General features: G+C 38.1%; 2 protein-coding genes across 2 annotated transcripts in view; one reads left to right on the top strand and one right to left on the bottom strand.

The window, feature by feature from the left end:
* Positions 1-9,134, bottom strand: part of LOC127443687 (FHF complex subunit HOOK interacting protein 1A-like) — a 48,000-nt gene extending 38,866 nt beyond the window's left edge. Inside the window, exon 1 of the mRNA XM_051702474.1 lies at positions 8,952-9,134. The gene's annotated coding sequence lies outside the window, so the exon portion shown is untranslated. The remainder of the gene's footprint in view (positions 1-8,951) is intronic.
* A 2,429-nt stretch (positions 9,135-11,563) lies between these two features.
* Positions 11,564-20,101, top strand: part of sh3d19 (SH3 domain containing 19) — a 60,010-nt gene continuing 51,472 nt past the window's right edge. The window contains exon 1 of the mRNA XM_051702473.1: positions 11,564-11,677. Within this exon, the coding sequence (XP_051558433.1) occupies positions 11,602-11,677 (76 nt within the window). The 5' untranslated portion in view covers positions 11,564-11,601. The remainder of the gene's footprint in view (positions 11,678-20,101) is intronic.

Here is a 20,101-nt window from a genome sequence, read left to right on the forward strand (position 1 = left end):
GCATTGACTTGACTGTCTGAGGAAGCTGGGCGCCATTTTGTTTATTTTTGTGTTGGTTACGCCTAGCGGCTGGAGTTTGTTTTGTGTAGTAACACTCCTTCAAGAAACTCTTGCATCGACGGAGGATTGCTTTTGCACTGATGTTTCTGGCCAAATTGAGAACAGATACTAAGGATTGCTGCAAAATATTTACATGCCCACAACAAGCGATGTCTTTCATAAAATCAATGGACTGAGGATGTCATGGTGTGTTTCTCACATTGCTCTCAAGTGAGCTTGTCTCGCTGAGCATACACTTGACTATCTGAGGAAGCTGGGCGCCTTTCTTGTTTCTTTTTGTGCTGGTTCCGCCTAGCGGCTGGAGTTTGTTTTGTGGAATAACACTCCTTCGGGACAGCTGTGGATGAATCTGCTCGTTCTTTGTGCTTATGCCTCCTATTTGCTGGAGTTTGTTTTGTGGAGTATTTTTTGCAGGACATTGGAAGGATTAAGTCATCTGCTGTACTCATGAACAGCCGGCTCACTGAACATTCATTTGACTGTCCGAGGAAACTGAACAGATTTTTTTTTTTATTTATTTTTTTGTGCTGGTTCTGCTAGCAGCTGGAGTTTGTTTTGTGGAGGAACACACCTTCGACACAGTTTGTGAATTAATCTACATGTTCTTTGTGTTTATTTTGCCTATTGGCTGGAGTTTGTTTTATAGATTATTTTCTGTTATGTAATTCTGTCTCACAAAATTTGTATAGAAGCACCGGACTTGAGCAATCCGATGGCAAAGTTGTCGTGGGGACTCTCGTAGGCGTACATGGACTGTTTGAGTTTAGAGGCATTGACGCCGGTTGGCGTTGTCGTGCACGGGGTTAATGCGCACGTTTTTCTTTTTTCTGTTTGTTTGGTTACAAATCTCTTGGTCTTACAGATATTTGGAGACTTTTGAACCCATCTGGAGGGACTATACATTTTTTTAATCAGTCCATAAGATTTATTACATATATATATATATATTTTATATCTAAGTCCCTCATTTCGTCTGTTGTGGATTACTCAATTGGAAACATCTTAGTCTCAGATCATGCCCTGGTGAGTTTAGAGGTGTTGCTACATACAGAGAAAATGAAATCATATAATTGGTGCTTTAATGTATCCCTTTTGCTAAATCCTGATTTTCAACAAATGTTAAAGGCTGAAATCAATGTTTATATGGAGACCAAATGGTCCTCGGTATCCTCTGTGGCCGTGGCTTGGGAGGCACTTAAGGCAGTTCTCAGGGGTCAGATCATACAGTATGCCTCATTCATCAAAAAATCCAAAGCAGTTGGAAGGGAATATTAAAAGTTCCGAGGCAGAGCTAAAGCACCAAATGTCGTCTGATGGCCTCAGAAAACTGACCTGATTGAAATACAGATATAATACTATTTTCTCACGGAAGGTGGAGTTTTGGCTATTCAGGGCAAGACAGTCACACTTTGAGTCAGGGGACAAAGCAGAGAAGCTTTTGGCTAGATATATAAAGCAGAGAGAGTCTTTTTCTACCATTCTCTCAATTAAATCTGCTGGTGGTAAGATATTTACCTTGGCCATTGATATTAATAATGCTTTTAAAGAATTCTATCTTGATCTCTATAGTTCCACGTCTTCGTCTACTGATGAGGATATACATTTTGTGGAACCATTAGAATCAGAATCAGATTTATTGCCAAGTATGCTTAGGAATTTGTCTTGGTGACAGGAGCTTCCAGTGTACAACAATACAAAAACAATACAAAAACAGCAGCAAGACATAGATAATAATAAAAAATTGAAAATAGTTATACACATATGTACGTACACACACATACATACACATCCGTAGTGCAAATCTAATACAAATCTGTTATCTGTTATGTACAGTGCAAATGTTGTTTTTTTCAGAGGAATGAAATGGCAGAAGAGGTTGGATGTGTTGGATAAATATAAAAAAGACTAAGCTGTGTATTGCACATAGTTATTGCTCAATGGGACAGTTTAATGGTTCATGAGATGGATAGCCTGAGGGAAAAAATTGTTCCTGTGCCTGACGGTTCTGGTGCTCAGAGCTCTGAAGCGTCAGCCAGAAGGCAACAGTTCAAAAAGGTAATGGGCAGGGTGAGTGGGGTCCAGAGTGATTTTTCCTGCCTTTTTCCTCACTCTGGAAATGTATAGTTCTTGAGGGGGGCAGGGGGCAGCCAATAATCCTCTCAGCTGTCCGAACTGTCCTTTGTAGTCTTCTGATGTCTGATTTCGTAGCTGAACCAAACCAGACAGTTATTGTAGTGCAGAGGACAGACTCAATGACTGCTGAGTAGAACTGTATCAGCAGTGCCTGTGGCAGGTTGAACTTCCTCAGCTGGCGAAGGAAGTACAACCTCTGCTGGGCCTTTTTCACAATGGAGTCAATGTGTGTTTCCCACTTCAGGTCTTGTGAGACGGTAGTGCCCAGGAACCTGAATGACTCCACTGCTGCCACAGTGCTGTTTAGAATGGTGAGGGAGGGGGTCAGTGTTGGGGTGTTCCTCCTAAAGTCCACAATGATCTCCACCATTTTGAGCATGTTCAGCTCAAGGTTGTTTTGACTGCACCAGACAGCCAGCTGTTTAACCTCCCTTCTGTATGCAGACTCATCGTCATCTCAGATGAGGCCGATGACAGTGGTGTCGTCTGCAAACTTCAGGAGCTTGACAGAGGGGTCCTTGGCGATGAAGTCATTGATGTAGAGGGAGAAGAGTAGTGGGGAGAGCACACATCCCTGGGGGGCACCAGTGCTGATTGTACAGGTGCTGGAAGTGAGTTTCCTCTGTCTCACAAGCTGCTGCCTGTCCGTCAGAAAGCTGGTAATCCACTGACAGATAGACATGGGAAAAGAGAGTTGGTGTAATTTATTCTGGAGTATAGCTGGGATGATGGTGTTGAAAGCCGAACTGAAGTCCACAAAAAGGATCCTTGCATATGTCCCTGGTCTGTCCAGATGTTTCAGGACATGATGCAATCCCATGTTGACTGCATCATCCACAGACCTGTTTGCTCGATAAGCAAATTGAAGGGGATCTAGAAAGGGTCCAGTGATGTCCTTCAGGTGGGCCAACACCAGTCTCTCAAATGATTTCATGACCACAGACGTCAGGGCAACAGGTCTGTAGTCATTAAGTCCTGTGATTTTTGGTTTCTTTGGGACAGGAATAATGATTGAGCATTTGAAGCAGCATGGGACTTCACACTGCTCCAGTGATCTATTGAAGAAGATCTGTGTGAAGATGGGGGCCAGCTGGTTAGCACAGGATCGAAGACACGCTGGTGAGACGCCATCTGGGCCTGAAGCTTTCCTCGTCTTTTGTTTCTGAAAGACCCGGCTCACATTATCTTCACAGATCTTAAGTGCAGGTTGAGTAGCAGGAGGGGGGTTGCAGGAGGTGTTGGTGTTTGTGTGAAGTGAAGGTCAGAGTGGGTGTGGGGTGTGAGATTGGGTCTCTCTCGCAGAAGAACACATTCAGGTCATCAGCCAGTTGATGGTCCACCACAGGGTTGGGGGTAGAAGTCCTGTAATTTGTGAGTTGTTTCATGCCACTCCACACTGATGCAGGGTCGCTAGCTAAAAACTTGTTTTTCAGCTTCTCAGAGTATCTTCTTTTAGCCACTCTGATTCCCTTGTTCAGTGTGTTCCTGGCCTGATTGTACAATACTTTATCCCCACCCTTGTAAGCATCCTCTTTGGCCTGACGAAGCTGCCTGAGCTCTGCTGTAAACCACAGTTTGTCGTTGTTGAACTTTAAATAAGTCCTAGTAGGAATGCACATATCCTCACAGAAACTGTTGAGGCTGCAGCCTCAACAACACTCCAATCCGTGCAATCGAAGCAGGCTTGTAGTTCCCGCTCTGCTTCATTGGTACATCTCTTTACAGTCCTTACTACTGGCTTGGTTGATTTTAATTTCTGCCTGTAGTGATCAGAGAGTCCCAAAGCTGCTCTAGGGACAGAGCGATATGCATCCTTTATTGTTGTGTAGCAATGATCCAGTATGTTCCTGTCTCTGGTGGGGCATGTAATGTGCTGTTTGTATTTGGGTAGTTCATGTGTGAGATTTGCTTTGTTAAAATCCCCAAGAATAATAACTGAGTCCGGGTATTGCTGTTCTGTGATTTGATCAGCCAGCTGTTGCAGCGCTGTGTTCACACACACGTTTGCCGCGATATACACACTCACCAGAATAAACAAGGAAAACTCCCGTGGCAAGTAGAACGGTGACAGATGTAACACGCTGTCCAGAATGGCTTCACTCAGCCAGGTTTCTGTGAAGCACAAGGCAGCAGAGGTTGAAAAGTCCTTGTTTGTGCGGGTGAGGAGATGTAGTTCGTCCGTTTTGTTAGGAAGAGAGTGGAGATTCGCAAGATGAATGCTCGGCAGGGCTTTTCGAAAGCCGCACTGACGGAGTTTGACCATGTGCCTCCTCGTCTCCATCGCCTGCGTCTCTTGAACAGCAAAGCTGCGCCTCCGACTAAAATGTCCAGCAAAATGTCTGAATATTCAAAAACCGGGAAAAGACTGTCTGGTATAAGCTGTTGAATGTTCAGCAGTTCGTCTCTGGTAAAACTGATTGGAAAAAGATTACTAAACACAGGACAAACAAACAAAAACAGCAAAACATTAGGAGTGCTCCACACCGAGGCAGCCATCCCCGGCACCATCATGATGTATTATCCGAACTCCCTAAACTGACAACGGAGCAAAAAAATTCTCTTGATTCTGAAATAACCTTGGAGGAGCTTAGCGAGGTAATTAAGGCCTTGCCTACAGGCAAGGCTCCAGGGCCAGATGGCTTTGCTGCAGAGTTTTTTTTAGATCTTATGCTACAAAACTGGCTCCACTGTTGTTAGAAGTTTATACGGAATCATTAAAGAATGGAAAGCTTCCACCAACCATGACACAAGCCCGGATCAGTCTGGTTCTTAAAAAAAGACAAAGATCCAAGCGAGTGTAAGAGTTACCATCCAATTTCCCTGATCCAGCTAGACGTTAAAATATTGTCAAAAATTCTGACTAACCGATTAAGTTATGACATCTCATATACATATAGATCAGGTGGGGTTTATTCGGGGTTGTAGCTCTTCTGATAATATTAGGCATCAATATCATGTGGTCAGTGGCGAACGATCAGACTCCGGTCGCTGCCATCTCACTTGACGCTGAAAAGGCGTTTGTTATGGTAGAATGGGATTATCTTTTTAAGATTTTGGTGTTTGGGAAAACTTTTATTGGATGGATTAAGTTACTTTATAGACACCCGGTAGTGCCGGTACAAACAAATTGATTAATTTCAGATTATTTTACTCTGGATAGGGGCACCTGGCAGGGTTGCCCTTTTTCCACATTATTGTTCTGTCCTGCCCTGGAACCATTAGCAGCCACGATAAGAAAGCAGGATGATTTTCCAGGGGTGGTGGTGGGAGGTATGATGCATAAACTTTTGCTTTACACAGATTATATTTTGTTATTTGTCTCTGACCCTACTAGATCTATGCCTTGCCTCCACAGAATTATTCACTCCTTTTCTAAGTTCTCAGGATACAGAGTGAATTGGTTTAAATCCGAAGCTTTGGCTCTGACAGCGTACTGCCCAGTAACGGCTTTCCAGCCCGGTGCCTTCCAATGGCCCAAACAGGGCATAAAGTATTTGGGCATTTTATTCCCAGCAAATTTGTCTGATTTAGTTAGAGTTCATTTTGACCCCTTAATTAAAAGGTTTTCGAGCGATGTGGGCAGGTGGGCTTCATTACATTTATCTATGATTGGGAAGGTTAATGTTATTAATATGAATTGTATTCCAAAATTTAACTACTTGTTATAATCTCTCCCTGTAGATGTCCCCCTCTCTTATTTCAAGCAATTTGATAGTATAGCAAAGTCCTTCATTTGAAATGGTAAACGTCCCAGATTACATTTTAAGAATAAGTTACATAGGCCGATTGGCAAAGGTGGGCTAGGCCTACCCAAGATTTTGTTTTATTATTATGCATTCGGTCTCAGACATTTGGCTCATTGGTTGCTTCCACTTGAGAGAGCCCCTCCCTGGTTTTGTATTGAACAGGAAGTTCTTACCCCTATTTTGCCATTACAAAGCCTTTCTATTAAATTAACCGGAGTAGTTAGTCACACCCCGTTATCTTGCATTTGCATGTGATATGGACAAAAGTGTCCAGAGAGTTTAATTCGAACATTTATTTAAATGTTGCCTCGAGCATATGCCTGAGCCCTAAATTATGCATTGAAAGGTCCCCTTTCTGCTGGTCAAAGTGGATTGTGAGGGGGGTTACTACACTCAGTGACCTATATGAGAGTGGAGTGTTTAGATCTTTTGAAAATTTGGTGCAACACTTTGAGAGTCCCAGATCTCAGTTCTATAGGTATTTACAGCTGCACCACCTGCTCTGTAATATTTTTGGGAGTAGCTCACACCCCCCTAAATCGGCAGATACTCTGGGAGAGGTGATTACTGCTTTTGGAAAAGATCATGAGGCATCAGTGTATTACTCCCTGTTAATTCAGAGTCTGGGGGAAGGAGCTTTAACTTCTATCAAGAGATTATGGGAGAAAGATTTAAACTTGGTATTGGAGGAGGAAGTGTGGGCTAGGATTCTACATAGATTCTATTGGACGCCCTCTAGATTACATAGGCTTGGTCTTAAAGACAAACCCACCTGCTGGCGATGCTGATCAGAAGATGGTGACACAATCCATGTTTTTTGGGGGTGTGCTAAGATTCAAGAATTTTGGTTAAAAGTTCAGAGTTGAATGTGTGACGTTTTGAGCACTCAAATTTTACTTTGTCCCAGATTCTGTATTTTGGGTGATGGAGCGGTCATAAATTTGGGGGATAATCACATTAAAAATTGGGTTCTGACCAATCTCATGATCGGCAGTCAAATAATTTTAAGGGGATGGAAGTCGGATGGAGCGTGCTCTTTTTCGGAGTGGTGTGTGGAAATGGGGAGGGTGGCTGCTTTCAAGGAAGTGGTAAGTAGAAGGCTGGGGTTTTGGGACTTATTTGTTAAGAAATGGGGCAATTATTTCGTTTTTTGGGGGACTCTCAGGGAGGGGATGTGGAGAGTGTAGTTCAATTATGTATGTTTATTATATTTTCTTTTTTGTTTTCTGGGTTGTTTTTTTTTTGGTTGTGTGTGTGTGTTATTATGTGGGACCACAGGGGTGTTCGTTGGGGGTCAGGGTGGGGCTGGTGAATGGGGAGGGATATTAGTGGGGTTTGAATGTGAAATGTTGATTCATTGTATATGTGTTGGGTTTTTCTTTGTGGTGTATAAATGAATCAATAAAAATGTTAATTACAAAAAGAAAGAAAAAAATAAAACATACTAAACAATGCTTTTTTGAAAATCTAAAAATGTGTGAGTGTTAGGTTTAGGAGTTGGGTTAGGGGATAGAATCTATAGTTCATACAGTATAAAAATCATTATGTCTATGGAGAGTCCTCACACACACACACACACACACATTACCCTTATGAGCGGCTATCCTTATAAGTGTGTGTGTGTGTGTGTGTGTGTGTGTGTGTTTAATCCCCAGCACAAGACAAGGCTGAAACGGACTGGGGCAAGCCAAAGGTGGGAAAGAAGCTTGCTCTACATAAGCTTTTGTTGCTTGTCACTGAAGAATTATGATACAGTAATACAGCTTTATCCTAAGAAAGTACCATTAAGTCTGCAGTTGTTTCTACACCTTTGATGATAATGAATAAATCAAACTGTTCTGTTCAGAGACAAGTCACGTAAATAAGGCTGAAATTGTCCTTTGAAGATCATCCATTGAAGTGTTTTCCATTTCACAAACCAGATATTCCATTACATTTAGCTCGGTGGCTGCTGGAATGTGTCATGGACAAGCACTGAAATGAAGCGCTTACAAGTTTTGAAGGCTATTTAGTATCAGGTGATATAACTGGGGATGACTGCATAATTAGCAACTACTAAACAGTCTTTTGCTGAGTGGAAAGTAGGCTACCAAAAATATATTTTATTTTATTTTTGTACCTGACAAAAACTTAGAACCATCCAGAGAGGTGAGGTGCAAACAGCAACAAAACTTCCAGTGTGTGTGAGTGTGTGTGTGTGTGTGTGTGTGTGTGTGTGTGTGTGTGTGTGTGTGTGTGTGTGTGTGTGACTTCTTTCAGCTGTGGTGAAGTGTAAACATCACAGAGGATACCTCTCTCTTACCATATACTGTATGTAAACACTCACTATGTTGAACTTACACCCATTGCTGGCTTTTGTGGCATAACTTGTACAAAATTATACAGTCCCAGCACACAAACCCCACACACTGATTGCACTACAGTTCAAATAAAAAAAAGATTAATGTATAAAATATAGATGTGATTTCTTGCGAATGTGATACAAAAAGGAAACATAACACTCAAATCAACGTTAACACTTAAGTTTGTTCTTCAAAAGTCTAAGTGCAAACTGTGTATTACTATTTTAGTTATATATGGTGAATCAAATGACCAAATATCACACCATAGCATCTGTTTGGCATATTTCATATAATGTCACAAGTAAACAAGAAGCCAAGCAATTGCTTCAGAACAATAAATAGCACTATGCTAGAAGAATAAAACCAAGCCAGCATTCTGAACATCTTTAGAAAGAGCACATGAGTGCGTTTAGCAAATAGGTAGTTTTGTAAACAACCAGACAGGTGTTTTTGTAACCAGGAGTCCAACAAGATTTCACGCCTGTTTTTCCAGGCTACCTAAAACAACATGCATTTCATGTTGGAGTTGGAACCGAACCCATGTACACAACTCAGGCAGGAACACATAACTCAAAAAATAAAATAAAAATAAAGATACTTTCTGGTAAAAAAAATAATAAAATAAAACAGCAAAAACTGGGACAGTATTGTGAAATAACACATAGCCTACCTCGCCTTTAAAGTCCAAATGCTTCTTTTCGCCGATACCTTAACTTCCAGCTCCGCAGCTGTTGTGTCATATTCCACTTGCGTTAAACTGATCATAATAGCGTGTCATTTTTGGTCTCATAACTTAGTGCGGTTTACAGAGACGGTTCTGTTCGAGTCTGTCAGATCAGACTTTAAACATCCAGAGATCTCTCATGCCACCGCTATCGCGATCACTCGGTCACCTGTGAGTGGATTAGAAAGGTGAGCTCTGTTTGGTCGCAAGCCCCACCCCTCCTTTTTAGTCCCGATGACAGGCTGTAGAATGCGGGCGCTTTCTCACTCTTATTTTACATAAAATTAGTAAACAAAGATGATTGCCCATTGTATGATTTAATTTACATTATTGTTTAAGCTTAACATTTAATTCATTAATGTTTTCAAAAGCACTACTTTTTTATAATATTCAGTAATACAGGAAGAAACATGTAGGCTACTTAAAAGAACACATTTCTCCAGTTCCATTCATTGTCCCTGAGAATTTGAGAAAGTACATGAATGACCTAAGGTTTGGCAGCCTTAAAAAGTAACATATATAATGACAACAATATTTAAAATCGCTTACGTTTTCAGGCTAATTGCAAATAAAAAACTTTGTATTTGTATTTCTTTTTAATAATTCAAAATTTAAATGACTGTGGTTGTGATTTTGCATTCTTGTTGTTCTATGTGTAATAGACATGCGTGGAATTAATATGAAAAATAAATAAATAATAATACATCGAACCCCAAGTACATTTACACAAACTTAAGAAAACCAAAAAGTGTTAGTTTGTGCCCCGCTCTCCCCTAAAGGAAATAGAAGCATACAGCGATAGTTACATTTGGAAGACTCATCAGCATGACGTCATTCATTCCATTTCATGACACCATCAGTTTAGGTCCTGTCCTGCTGTAAGGGGTAAGCTCCTCTCCTGTACCGTAATCGTTTTCCGGTAGGATCTGACTGTTCGAGCGACAATTTGCGAAATAGGACGGGGCTTGCTTCAAAGGAAACTATTCTCTCAATTTATTTGTCTTAATTCTTATATTCTCAGAGACTTTGTGGTAGAACATATGCAACCTGAAGGTTAGGTTGGTATACAAGAAGAGGGGTACGTGCCCCCTTAGATTTTTGAGCCAAGAGGATTTTGAGTGGATTATTTGAAATACCATAAACGTATTTCTAACATCCATAATTACATTAAACGATTATTGTATGTCTGTTACAGAAATCTTTATTATTTTGTCAGTCAAATCGGGTCACATGTTCCGCTATAGGCGACGTCACGAGGCTGCCTCCGTGATTGTGCCCAGTGCGTATGGGGAAAGTAGAGCACAAAGAAAAAGCGTGGTGTTATGGTAATATAAACTAATTAGTTGCATCAACTACAGTGCAGTTAACGTTTGCAACTATGTCTGATCTATTTTAACTGCTTGAAAGTATAATACTTGTACCAGCAATCAGGGCCGTTTCTAGGCATAGGCGAACTAAGCGGCAATAGGGATCTCGCCTAGGTTGCCAGAATGGTCTGAAACGACCCTGCCAGCAATCTTAAAACAACTTGTAAAATTGTGTTGTGAATCGTGCAAATTCAAGTTTAACTTCCTATAACGTGTTCTTATAGTGAGATAACCTATTCCCTGAGCAAGCAAAACATAAATGTGAGTGGTTAGCTTATTGTTAATTATTTAGGCTGGAAATGGTTTTAGGTCCAAATCCCACAAGGGGTAATCTATGAACCATCACCATTGTGCTTTTAAGCAATACAATTCTGCCATCTGCAGCACTAATTCTACAAACTCTGTACTCACCCTCATGTTGTTACAAACTCATATGACTTTTTTCTTCCGTGGAACACAAAAGGAAATCAGAATGTTAGATTCCGTCACCATTCACTTTCACTGCATCTTTTTTATCCATACAATATGTACCTTGTAGTTTTGACCACAGTAACTGGGTAAAACCTAGCTGGATAATATAAAAAATAATTTGGTTTGGTAATCCTAATAATGAAACAGATTTCAGATAATCAACACAGCACAATTATTGCATTTCAATTATTAATTTGACTATATGAATTAGTAGAGAGATAACCAGCGCAAATAATTTGAATGCAATCTGTTACTAATAGGACATTACACGTTTTCTTGACATACTGTGTTACAAAATAAATTGGTAAATTTAACTACTAATTTATTTAATTGTGTATTCGTTTTAAAACAGAACACAGTTAAAACTTTTGGTTATGGTAAAATAAAAAAAAGGTATAATCATATACAATTTATCAAATATGATACGTATAATTCTTAAAATATTTTAATGTATGGTATTTGCTTTTTTCTGGTAAGAATAAAATCTTAGTCTGTACCGCCCTCTACTGAACAGTTTGCACATGCGCGCTTTAGGCACATTAACACGATGATCGCGCTGAACACCCAGCTCATCCATCACGCTCCGCTTCCTCACACACAGACTCTTGTCCAATCAGTAGACTGACATGTTTTGTATCGTTTTAAAGCCAAACACACCGTTAGAGTTCCGCTAGAAGAAATAAAATATCAACTTAAAATTAACGCAAGTTATAGGACTGAATTTTAACAAGGACATAGCCTACATTTAATAGCAACTAATGGCTGAAGCCCGATATGAGGATTTGGATGAACATTTTCCAAATGTTAGCATTACGAGGACAAGAGATTCAACAGGTAAGACAATTCTTACCCTATATATATTAGGGTCTCAACTAATAGCTGAATTATGAAGAGATAACATGTTTCATTTTTTATTATTATTTTTTATTATATATACTACAGTGATTATTTGTTATGGTGAGTTTATTTTCAAAGCAATTGAACATTTCCTCCGTTTTTGCCAAGGAAAAAATATAACAAACCAGTGGCCCCACTTGACAACTTTCATTATTATAGACTTGTCAACAGCAAAATGTTAAAAGTAAAACAATTATGAAGCGCGAAACAGTTCAGCGAACATGAGTTTAAACTTTCGGTTAAAATCTACACTGAAAATAAAAGTTAACCAAATAAATGTGCTTCATGTGGTAACATCTAAACGGTTTAATTCAAGTCAAAAATAGTACTTAACAAGTGTACTTAAATTATACAGTATATATATATATATATGTATGTATGTGTGTGTGTAGGCTATGTATGTATGTATATATGTATATATAGACTCAAAGTCAGTATATCAACAACAGTATATCAGTATATAAAAGTATTAACTCATAATAAAGTTGAAGAAATTAACAGATATAAGATCCTAAAGCCATGTCTAGTGATCAATTAAAACCAAATAAAGCACATGTCTATATGTGTATATACATATATATATATATATATATATATATATATATATATATATATATTACACTTAAACATGGCTTTAGGGTCTAATATCACCCTCTGATTTATCTGTTCATTTCCTCAACTTTATTATGAGTTAGTACTTTTATTATGATATATTGACTTTGAGTTAGTCACTTCAGGAAGGTGTAACACAGATGCAGTCTGTGTACAACAGTGACCCATAAAACCCATCCAAACTGTGGAAATCCCACTGAACTGATCTGATGTGATGTGATAAGTCAGAAGTGGAAGGCATATAGATTTGCTGGTGTACTGGTGAGTCAGCTGTGGGTGGAAGAAAAAATAGCAGGTTACAGCTTTCCCCAGTGCTGACACACAGCAGGTGACACAACTGAGGAAACATGAGGCAGCAGTTGTGCTTGTTGCAGCTTGTGTGAAAGTGGACCACCTGTGCAGTGTCATATGTGTGCCTGAACATTCAGCAAACTCAGTAGCTTAAACAGCTGTTCATATGTCCTGACACTTTGATCTTGGTTCCTATGGTTACATTACATTACATTGCTTTTTTTGCTATAGTTTTTCTTTTAGATGATTAAGGGAATTGTGTTATGTTTGGTCGTAAATGCTATGCATTTCAACCCAGTCACATGAAAATGTTTACATATTTTATGAGTTGGCTATTTCATATGATTTCGTACAAGTTCGTTCGTATGAATTTGTACGATTTCATCACATGCAAATGCCCGGATGTCTGTTGCAGAAGTAAGCGTGAGTTTCGCACACGAGGCATTAAGGACATGCTTATTAATATTATGTCCTTACCCAAACCGCTTATTTAAACCTAACTAATCAGTAGAGTGTGCAAACATGATAGGAAGTTGTTGTGTGTGATAGAAGCAAGTAATTGTCACGTATTATATGGAAGATGTCCAGCGACGTCATTGGCTGTAGTGAAAGTCGTACGAATTCATAGTCATATGATATCATACGAATTAGTCAAATTTAGAAAAGTCGTATGAGTCCTTACAGTTTTGCCGTGAGAGTGGGTAGGTGATACAACTACCCAGTGAGCATCTCTGACAAACATCTAAGCCAGGCCCCATCCCAGTTTAAATTCTTTTAAGCCTTTCTCGGCTCCTTCAGATTCTTGCTTTTCTCTACTTAATGAAAAAAATAAAATGTCCCCTGAACTCATGAAGAAATGCTCCTGTTTCAACATGTTCCAGTAGACCATGTTATCACTGCATTATCTACTGTCATCATTGGACGCACCTGCCCAAAAAAGCCCCAAGAAGAAAGATTTTTTAGACTCTACAACATTTAACCATTTCACAAGGAAGTCCATTTAGATCTTGATCTATGGAAATTTAACCTGGAAACTTTTGTAGGTTATGAAGAATGATCTTCTTTTACTATGAAGGCTTGTTTTTTTCACGCATAATTTTTAACTCACATTAACTGTGGTTGAATTGTTTTTCTTCAATCATGGCTTGCTTATTATTAGTCAGTGCTGCATTTTCTTTGCCCTTCACACATAGGTTGCTGAGTGCAGTTTTATTTTTTAAGCTACCTGTTTTGGATTCATACCTTAGTAATTATAATATTAATATTGTAATGTTGCATGAATGGTTGCTAATTTTATTGATGTTGGCGAACTATCATTAAGGAGTTTCCCCTACTTTTTTCAACACATGAAGCCATGCACACACATAAATCAAACCTGACTCTCCAACTAAATCAATCACCTTTCCAAACATCTTATGCCTTAGCTAGCAATATTAAGGTGATATTTGCTCAGACTTGTGTTGTTACAACAGCTGTTATTGAAGGTGATCTGTTTTACTAACAAGAAAGTTAATGCCTGTAAATGTGTCTTATTTCACTCCTGTTTTACATATTTGTGAAACTGCTTCCTTATAAACACTGTATTAATGTTTAATGCTTGATGCAGTTTTTGTTAGTGCTTGTGGATAACTATTAATCTATCCCTGGGCAACAAGTTAAAGCAAGCAAGATGTGCTGTTTATAATACTGTGGATATGAAAGCATGCTTGTATCATAAATCTTCCAAGTGTTTGATCAGAGTTTGGGTTACTTGGTTTATGTTTTGGGAATGTTCTGTGACCAGAGTATACACAGAGGTGAATGCAGCTTAACATTAGTTTACTGTATGACTTTTACAGCAAATCTTTAATCAGCTATGACCTAATCTGCAGCAGTGGTGTCTGATCTTACAATTTAGAGGACTGACATCTGTGCCTTTGCATCATCTGAGGCCTCTCTCAAACTTTTTACAACATTCTCCCACTTATTACATGGCTTCCTACCAACTAAGAAGTCAATTATTTTATTATGTGACGAGAAAGAGACCACAGAGTGACATGAATAGACATGAAACTAGCACACCCGTGTAGTAAATCAGTTGTTTGGGACAAACCTGGCTCAGTTATACAGTTTAGTAACTATACAAAATATATTTGCCCATTATTTACCAATCAGAAATAAGTATTCTAGAGAGCTGTATAATAAAGCAGTGTAACGCATTCTTGCATTTAATATATATGTTGTGGAAACAAGAAATTACTTTTAAAAGAGATCAAGGCCATAACCATGTCTTGAACATTGGGGGGGGGCAACAATTTTTGAAGGTTGGGGGGTCACGGATGTTGAAGTCATAAAAACAATGGTACTCTTTGGTCCTGACTAAAAACGTTAAATGCAATAAAGGTCCAAAATTTTATCATTTTTGGTTTTAAATGTTTGTTTTTTTAGTTTTATTAGAGTTCACACAGTACAAGATAAACACTGTGTCTGTCATCTTTTCTTTCTTTTTATGCTGTCTCAAAGAAAAGACAAATATTATTTGAATTTCTTTTCATCACTGATGTATCTGTAAAATGACATGACTGTGACAGCATGGCTAGCGAATAGAAAATACACATAATTATTTATTACCCTCAAGTTTTTCCACTTTTTTCCCACCCCATGAGAATCTTAACACAATCTTCAAGAATCCTAATGCTGCTCTTTTCCATACAAAAACATATTGTATGTAAGTATTGAAAAAGTTCATATTGAAAAAGTTACAGCATATGGTTATGAACAACATAAGAGTGAGTAAATGAGTGAGTAAAAGTAAATTTTCCATTTTTAGGTGAACTGCTCCTTTAACTGGTGGTTCATTTTTTGAGCACAGACCTGACAAGGACATACTCAAATTAAAGTATCTTTTAAAAGAAGACTCTTATGTACAAAATTTAGAATTAATTAAAGACATAAAGAAATTATTTAGAAAATCTTCAATTGATTGTAAATTATTACCTAATAATATTTGCATAAAAATATATGATATCTGACACAACCTAAAAACTCAGTGGAAGCCAAAATTCACAGGTCTTATGTTCTAGTTCTAATCTGTGGGTGAAGACGCTCTACTTTGTGTTTTATATATCATTATATTAGACAATGTCAAGTGAATTTTCTAAAAAGCTACTTCAGAGCCTGCCAGATTTCCACTTTCATTCAATTCCTTTACAATATACACACATTCGCTTTTTGTCTTAAGCCTGACATGCTGAAAACGGCTCCGTTAATGTTTTCACATTCACAATTACGAATGACATACGAATCACGTACTGTAATGATATATTTTCAATTCAAAACGGTGAATTTCGCCAAATGGTGAATATAGTTTGCACCCTTGGAAATTACTGTCAGTCGGTACAACATTTAAATCATAAAACAGTGGGCAAACATTGCATGTTTAGTTAGATGCTTACATCTTACATGACACAAACACTCTTAACCTGAACTGCTTGCTGATGCATGGCACTGGAATATAAATAATCCACGAGGTTCCCGTTTAGCTTCTTAAATGTGACTCCCACCTTCATCAGTTTGATTGGCTATTTCAAATGACATTGACGAGCGTTGTTAGACTACAGAGCATGCTAAAAAAAATACAAGTTTTTAAACTATTATGTTATTCCTGCAACAACGTAATGACAATTAGACAGTGGTGCATAATGGACTGCAGCAGAACAGCAACAAGGATATCAGTTATTGGAGGGGGGACAATCTGGCCATATCTGATTATTGGGGGGAACTTGTCCCATTTTACAGTTATGGCCCTGCAAGAGATGTAAATAGGGTGTTTGGTTGTGTTCATTTTGTTAACAATTCATGTATGTGTGTTGTACCTCAGCAATCTCTTGATTAACAATCTCTTAATATTATAGGCTATTGTTTAATTAATATAGATATTTTGATGGACAGGCCTTTAGAGCTGTCTAAGTGGATTTAGTTCCTAACCTGTGTTTTTTGGAAAAACCTGGAAGACTGATTTCAGGTCAGTGTAAAAAAGGTTTTTTCTCTCAGTACAATGAGTGAAAATGTTGGCCTGCACAGATAGGCTTTAAACACAGAGACGCCCCGTCAGCACAAATGTATCCCATAGTCTGCTCATAATGCCTTCTATCTTGTCTAAACACAAATCTGTATTCACAAAATGCATGTCTCCCCATGTTTTCAGTTGTGAAAATACTTAAGAAATTTAGTTTTTTTTTTATACTTATGCATGGTGTGATTTAGATTTATATGCAACCCTTCTCTAACTAAAAATCATACCCAGAGAGAGCAGGTGAGACTCAGGCTCCTGTGTTTGAAGATTAGGCCCTCTGGCCTACATGCTGGGGATTAACATTTTCTTATCACATTTGATCAAGTTTAATGACTCAGCATTTTACTTTTAGGAGAGAAGGAGAGTTGTTTTTGTTTTTTTTTCTCCTGCTAAACTAAATAATTTGTTCTCTCTAAAGCCCTGTTTACACCTGCCAATAACATCTCTCTTATGTGATCCGATCTCAAGTTGTCAGGTAAGGGGCAAGACAAATTGATGTTCACACCTGGTATTAACATGTGTCTCAAAGGCATGTTCTGTAAACATCTGTGATTGGATTTCACTGAAGGGACCTTCTCTGATTTCATTACTACATGCATCACAGTGTTTCACTGCATACTGATAAAGCAAAACATCAACAAAAATAATGAGAAAAGAAAAAAAAGTACCTGAACTGTAATTTAACCACAAATGTGACATTTTGAGTGGAATGCACTATATTAACTGAGCTTCTGATGTCCTTGCTATTGTAACAGTGTTGTAGTCAAGGGCATTTCATCCATTGTATGTATTTTAAAGGAATAGTTGACCCAAAAATGAAAATTCTCTCATCATTTACTTACCCTCATGCCATTCCAGATGTGTATGACTTTCTTTCTTCTACAGAACACAAATGAAGATTTTTGGAAGAGTATATCAGCTCTGTAGGTCCTTACAATGCAAGTGAATAAAAGTAATCCATATGCCTCCAGTGGTTAAATCCATATCTTCAGAAGTGATATGATAGGTGTGAGTGAGAAACATATCAGTATTTTTTACTCTCAATCTCCATCTTTGACCAGCCCCACCAGAAGGTGGCAATATGCACAAAGAATGCAAATTGCCAAAAAAACAAAAGAAGAAGAAAATGAAAGTGGAGATTTATGGTAAAAATGACTTAAATATTGATCTGTTTCTACACACACACTTATATCACTTCTGAAGGTATATATTACTTATATGCTGATTTATGTGATTTTTGGAGACTCAAGGCTCTGGTCACCATTCACTTGCATTGTATGGACCTACAGAGCTGAAATATTCCTCTAAAAATTTTCATTTGTCTTCTGCAGAAGAAAGAAAGTAATACACATCTGCAGGGTTGGACTGTAACAGAATACATGTAATGGTGTTACATATACAGAATACAAAAATTATGTAACTGTATGCAGCCCTATTATGTTTTCAAGCACCTGTATTCAGAATACAGTTACTGAATACAAAATAAGGCAGAAAGAAAAAAATTCTTGTCAATCAAGTGAGAAACTTAATTGTTTTTCTGAAGAGTCCTCTCGCTCTCTCTTCCCTAGATCAGTTGCAGTGCGTGTGAAATGTTGCGAGGGTTTCGTACACAATTTTGCTAATTTTAAAATACAAATGTGGGTTAAAATCATAGGTTGCGTTTTTGCAATAGGCCTACTTCAAAAATGGACCCCGATCCCAAAAGGGTTATATGGTAGGCACTAAATAAAAAAACACAACATCAATGTAAAATGATTCCCAGATTGAATATCTGGCAAACGCAACGGCACACCTATACTTGGAACAATCATGGCGCTGTCAGCTGTGCAACAGAATCAATACATTCAGCAAAGTTTTTTCCACAAACAAAACATTTGCATGCTTGATGCATTGTTTTCTGCGATTGTTGCTGTGTAAATACGTTTATGCAGCTGCAGGTTAAAGACGGAGTAAAGATGGACAGCTCTCGATAAGCATTTGGTGAGTCACGTCCTCATCAGAAACTTGCAGAATGAAGAAATGTTGAGAAATAGCCAACCCAATCTCATGAAAATTCGTACATAATTTACAAGTTGGCTATTTCGTATGGTCTCGCACGATGTTGTTCGCATAAACTCATACGACTTCATCACGTACAAATTCCCGGATGTCTAATGCGGAAGCGCGAGTTCCGCACACGAGGTATTAAGGACATACTTATTAATATTATGCCTTTACCCAAACCCCTTATCTAAACTTATCCAATCAGTAGAGTGTGTAAACATGATAGGAAGCTGTTGTGTGTGACAGAAGCAAGTAATTGTTGCGTATTATATGGAAACGATGTCCAGCGACGTCATTGGCTGTAGTGAAAGCCAAATTTAGAAAAGTTGTACGAATCCTGACGATTTTGTCGTGAGAGTGTGTTGGAAATAGCCGTTATTAATGACAATAATATAAATAGGTAAAATATGGGGAAAAATACTGCAAAGACTGAAAGAGGGAAAAGGACTAAGGTTTGTACACCAGAGTCCAAATGACGACAGAAAACCTTGTGTAAATAACTACTGTGAAATGTGTGGTTTATAGATATACTGTAACATACATATTGTAATATACAGGCATATTAATATTTATATCTCACTTTTTAAAAATATCTCATACGAAGTGATTAACAAAAAAAGAAATAAAACAACAATAGAAAAACAAAGGATGAGTAAAAAAATATATATATATATAAATAAAGAAAAGTGTCAGTAATAAAAGAGATAGAAAATAAAATTTATAAATATGTCTAAATATGGAAATATGTAAGCAAGCCTAGTTAAAATACATTGTCATATGACCTAACTTTTTTGTTTAATTTCTGCACATTCACACCCAGAGCTACTACAACCCATATAGGGGTGCAGTTTGTTGTAAAATCCTGTTTCCACCAGAATATTGGAGCGCAAATAGTCATTTAGTTATCGTAATTTATCGTGTCTCGTAATCCACTAAATGTCTAACCTGTTTACCAGTTTAATGTCTCTGCCCCTTCATTTGATCAGCAGTTGACCCCAAATTAATCTGTCGTGGCTGTCTTGAGTTTGGTCTGAGCAGTGGTGGGCGGAGTTGGTGTAAATAGCCTCTGCCAACAAGATGGGCTATTTGCAGTCAGTGTAAAAAGACACTACGTTAAAATATTGTAGTTGACCACAAACTGCATTCCAGTTGTCTTCTACTTTTCATAAAACATTTTGGTGTCCAACTCCACATCTAATTTAAAGAAAATAGCTGTTCAGATTCACTTCAATTAGTTAAAAGTGGAGATGTAGCGGTTCAGATAAGATAATAATGACATATCACATGTAATTCTTCCAATTGTGCCTTGCCTTTATAAATAAGTATTTTAAAAGTATTCTTGTATTCTGAATACGTTAATG

The sequence above is a fragment of the Myxocyprinus asiaticus genome, chromosome 7 (assembly GCF_019703515.2).
Source record: "Myxocyprinus asiaticus isolate MX2 ecotype Aquarium Trade chromosome 7, UBuf_Myxa_2, whole genome shotgun sequence".
Lineage (NCBI taxonomy): Eukaryota > Metazoa > Chordata > Actinopteri > Cypriniformes > Catostomidae > Myxocyprinus > Myxocyprinus asiaticus.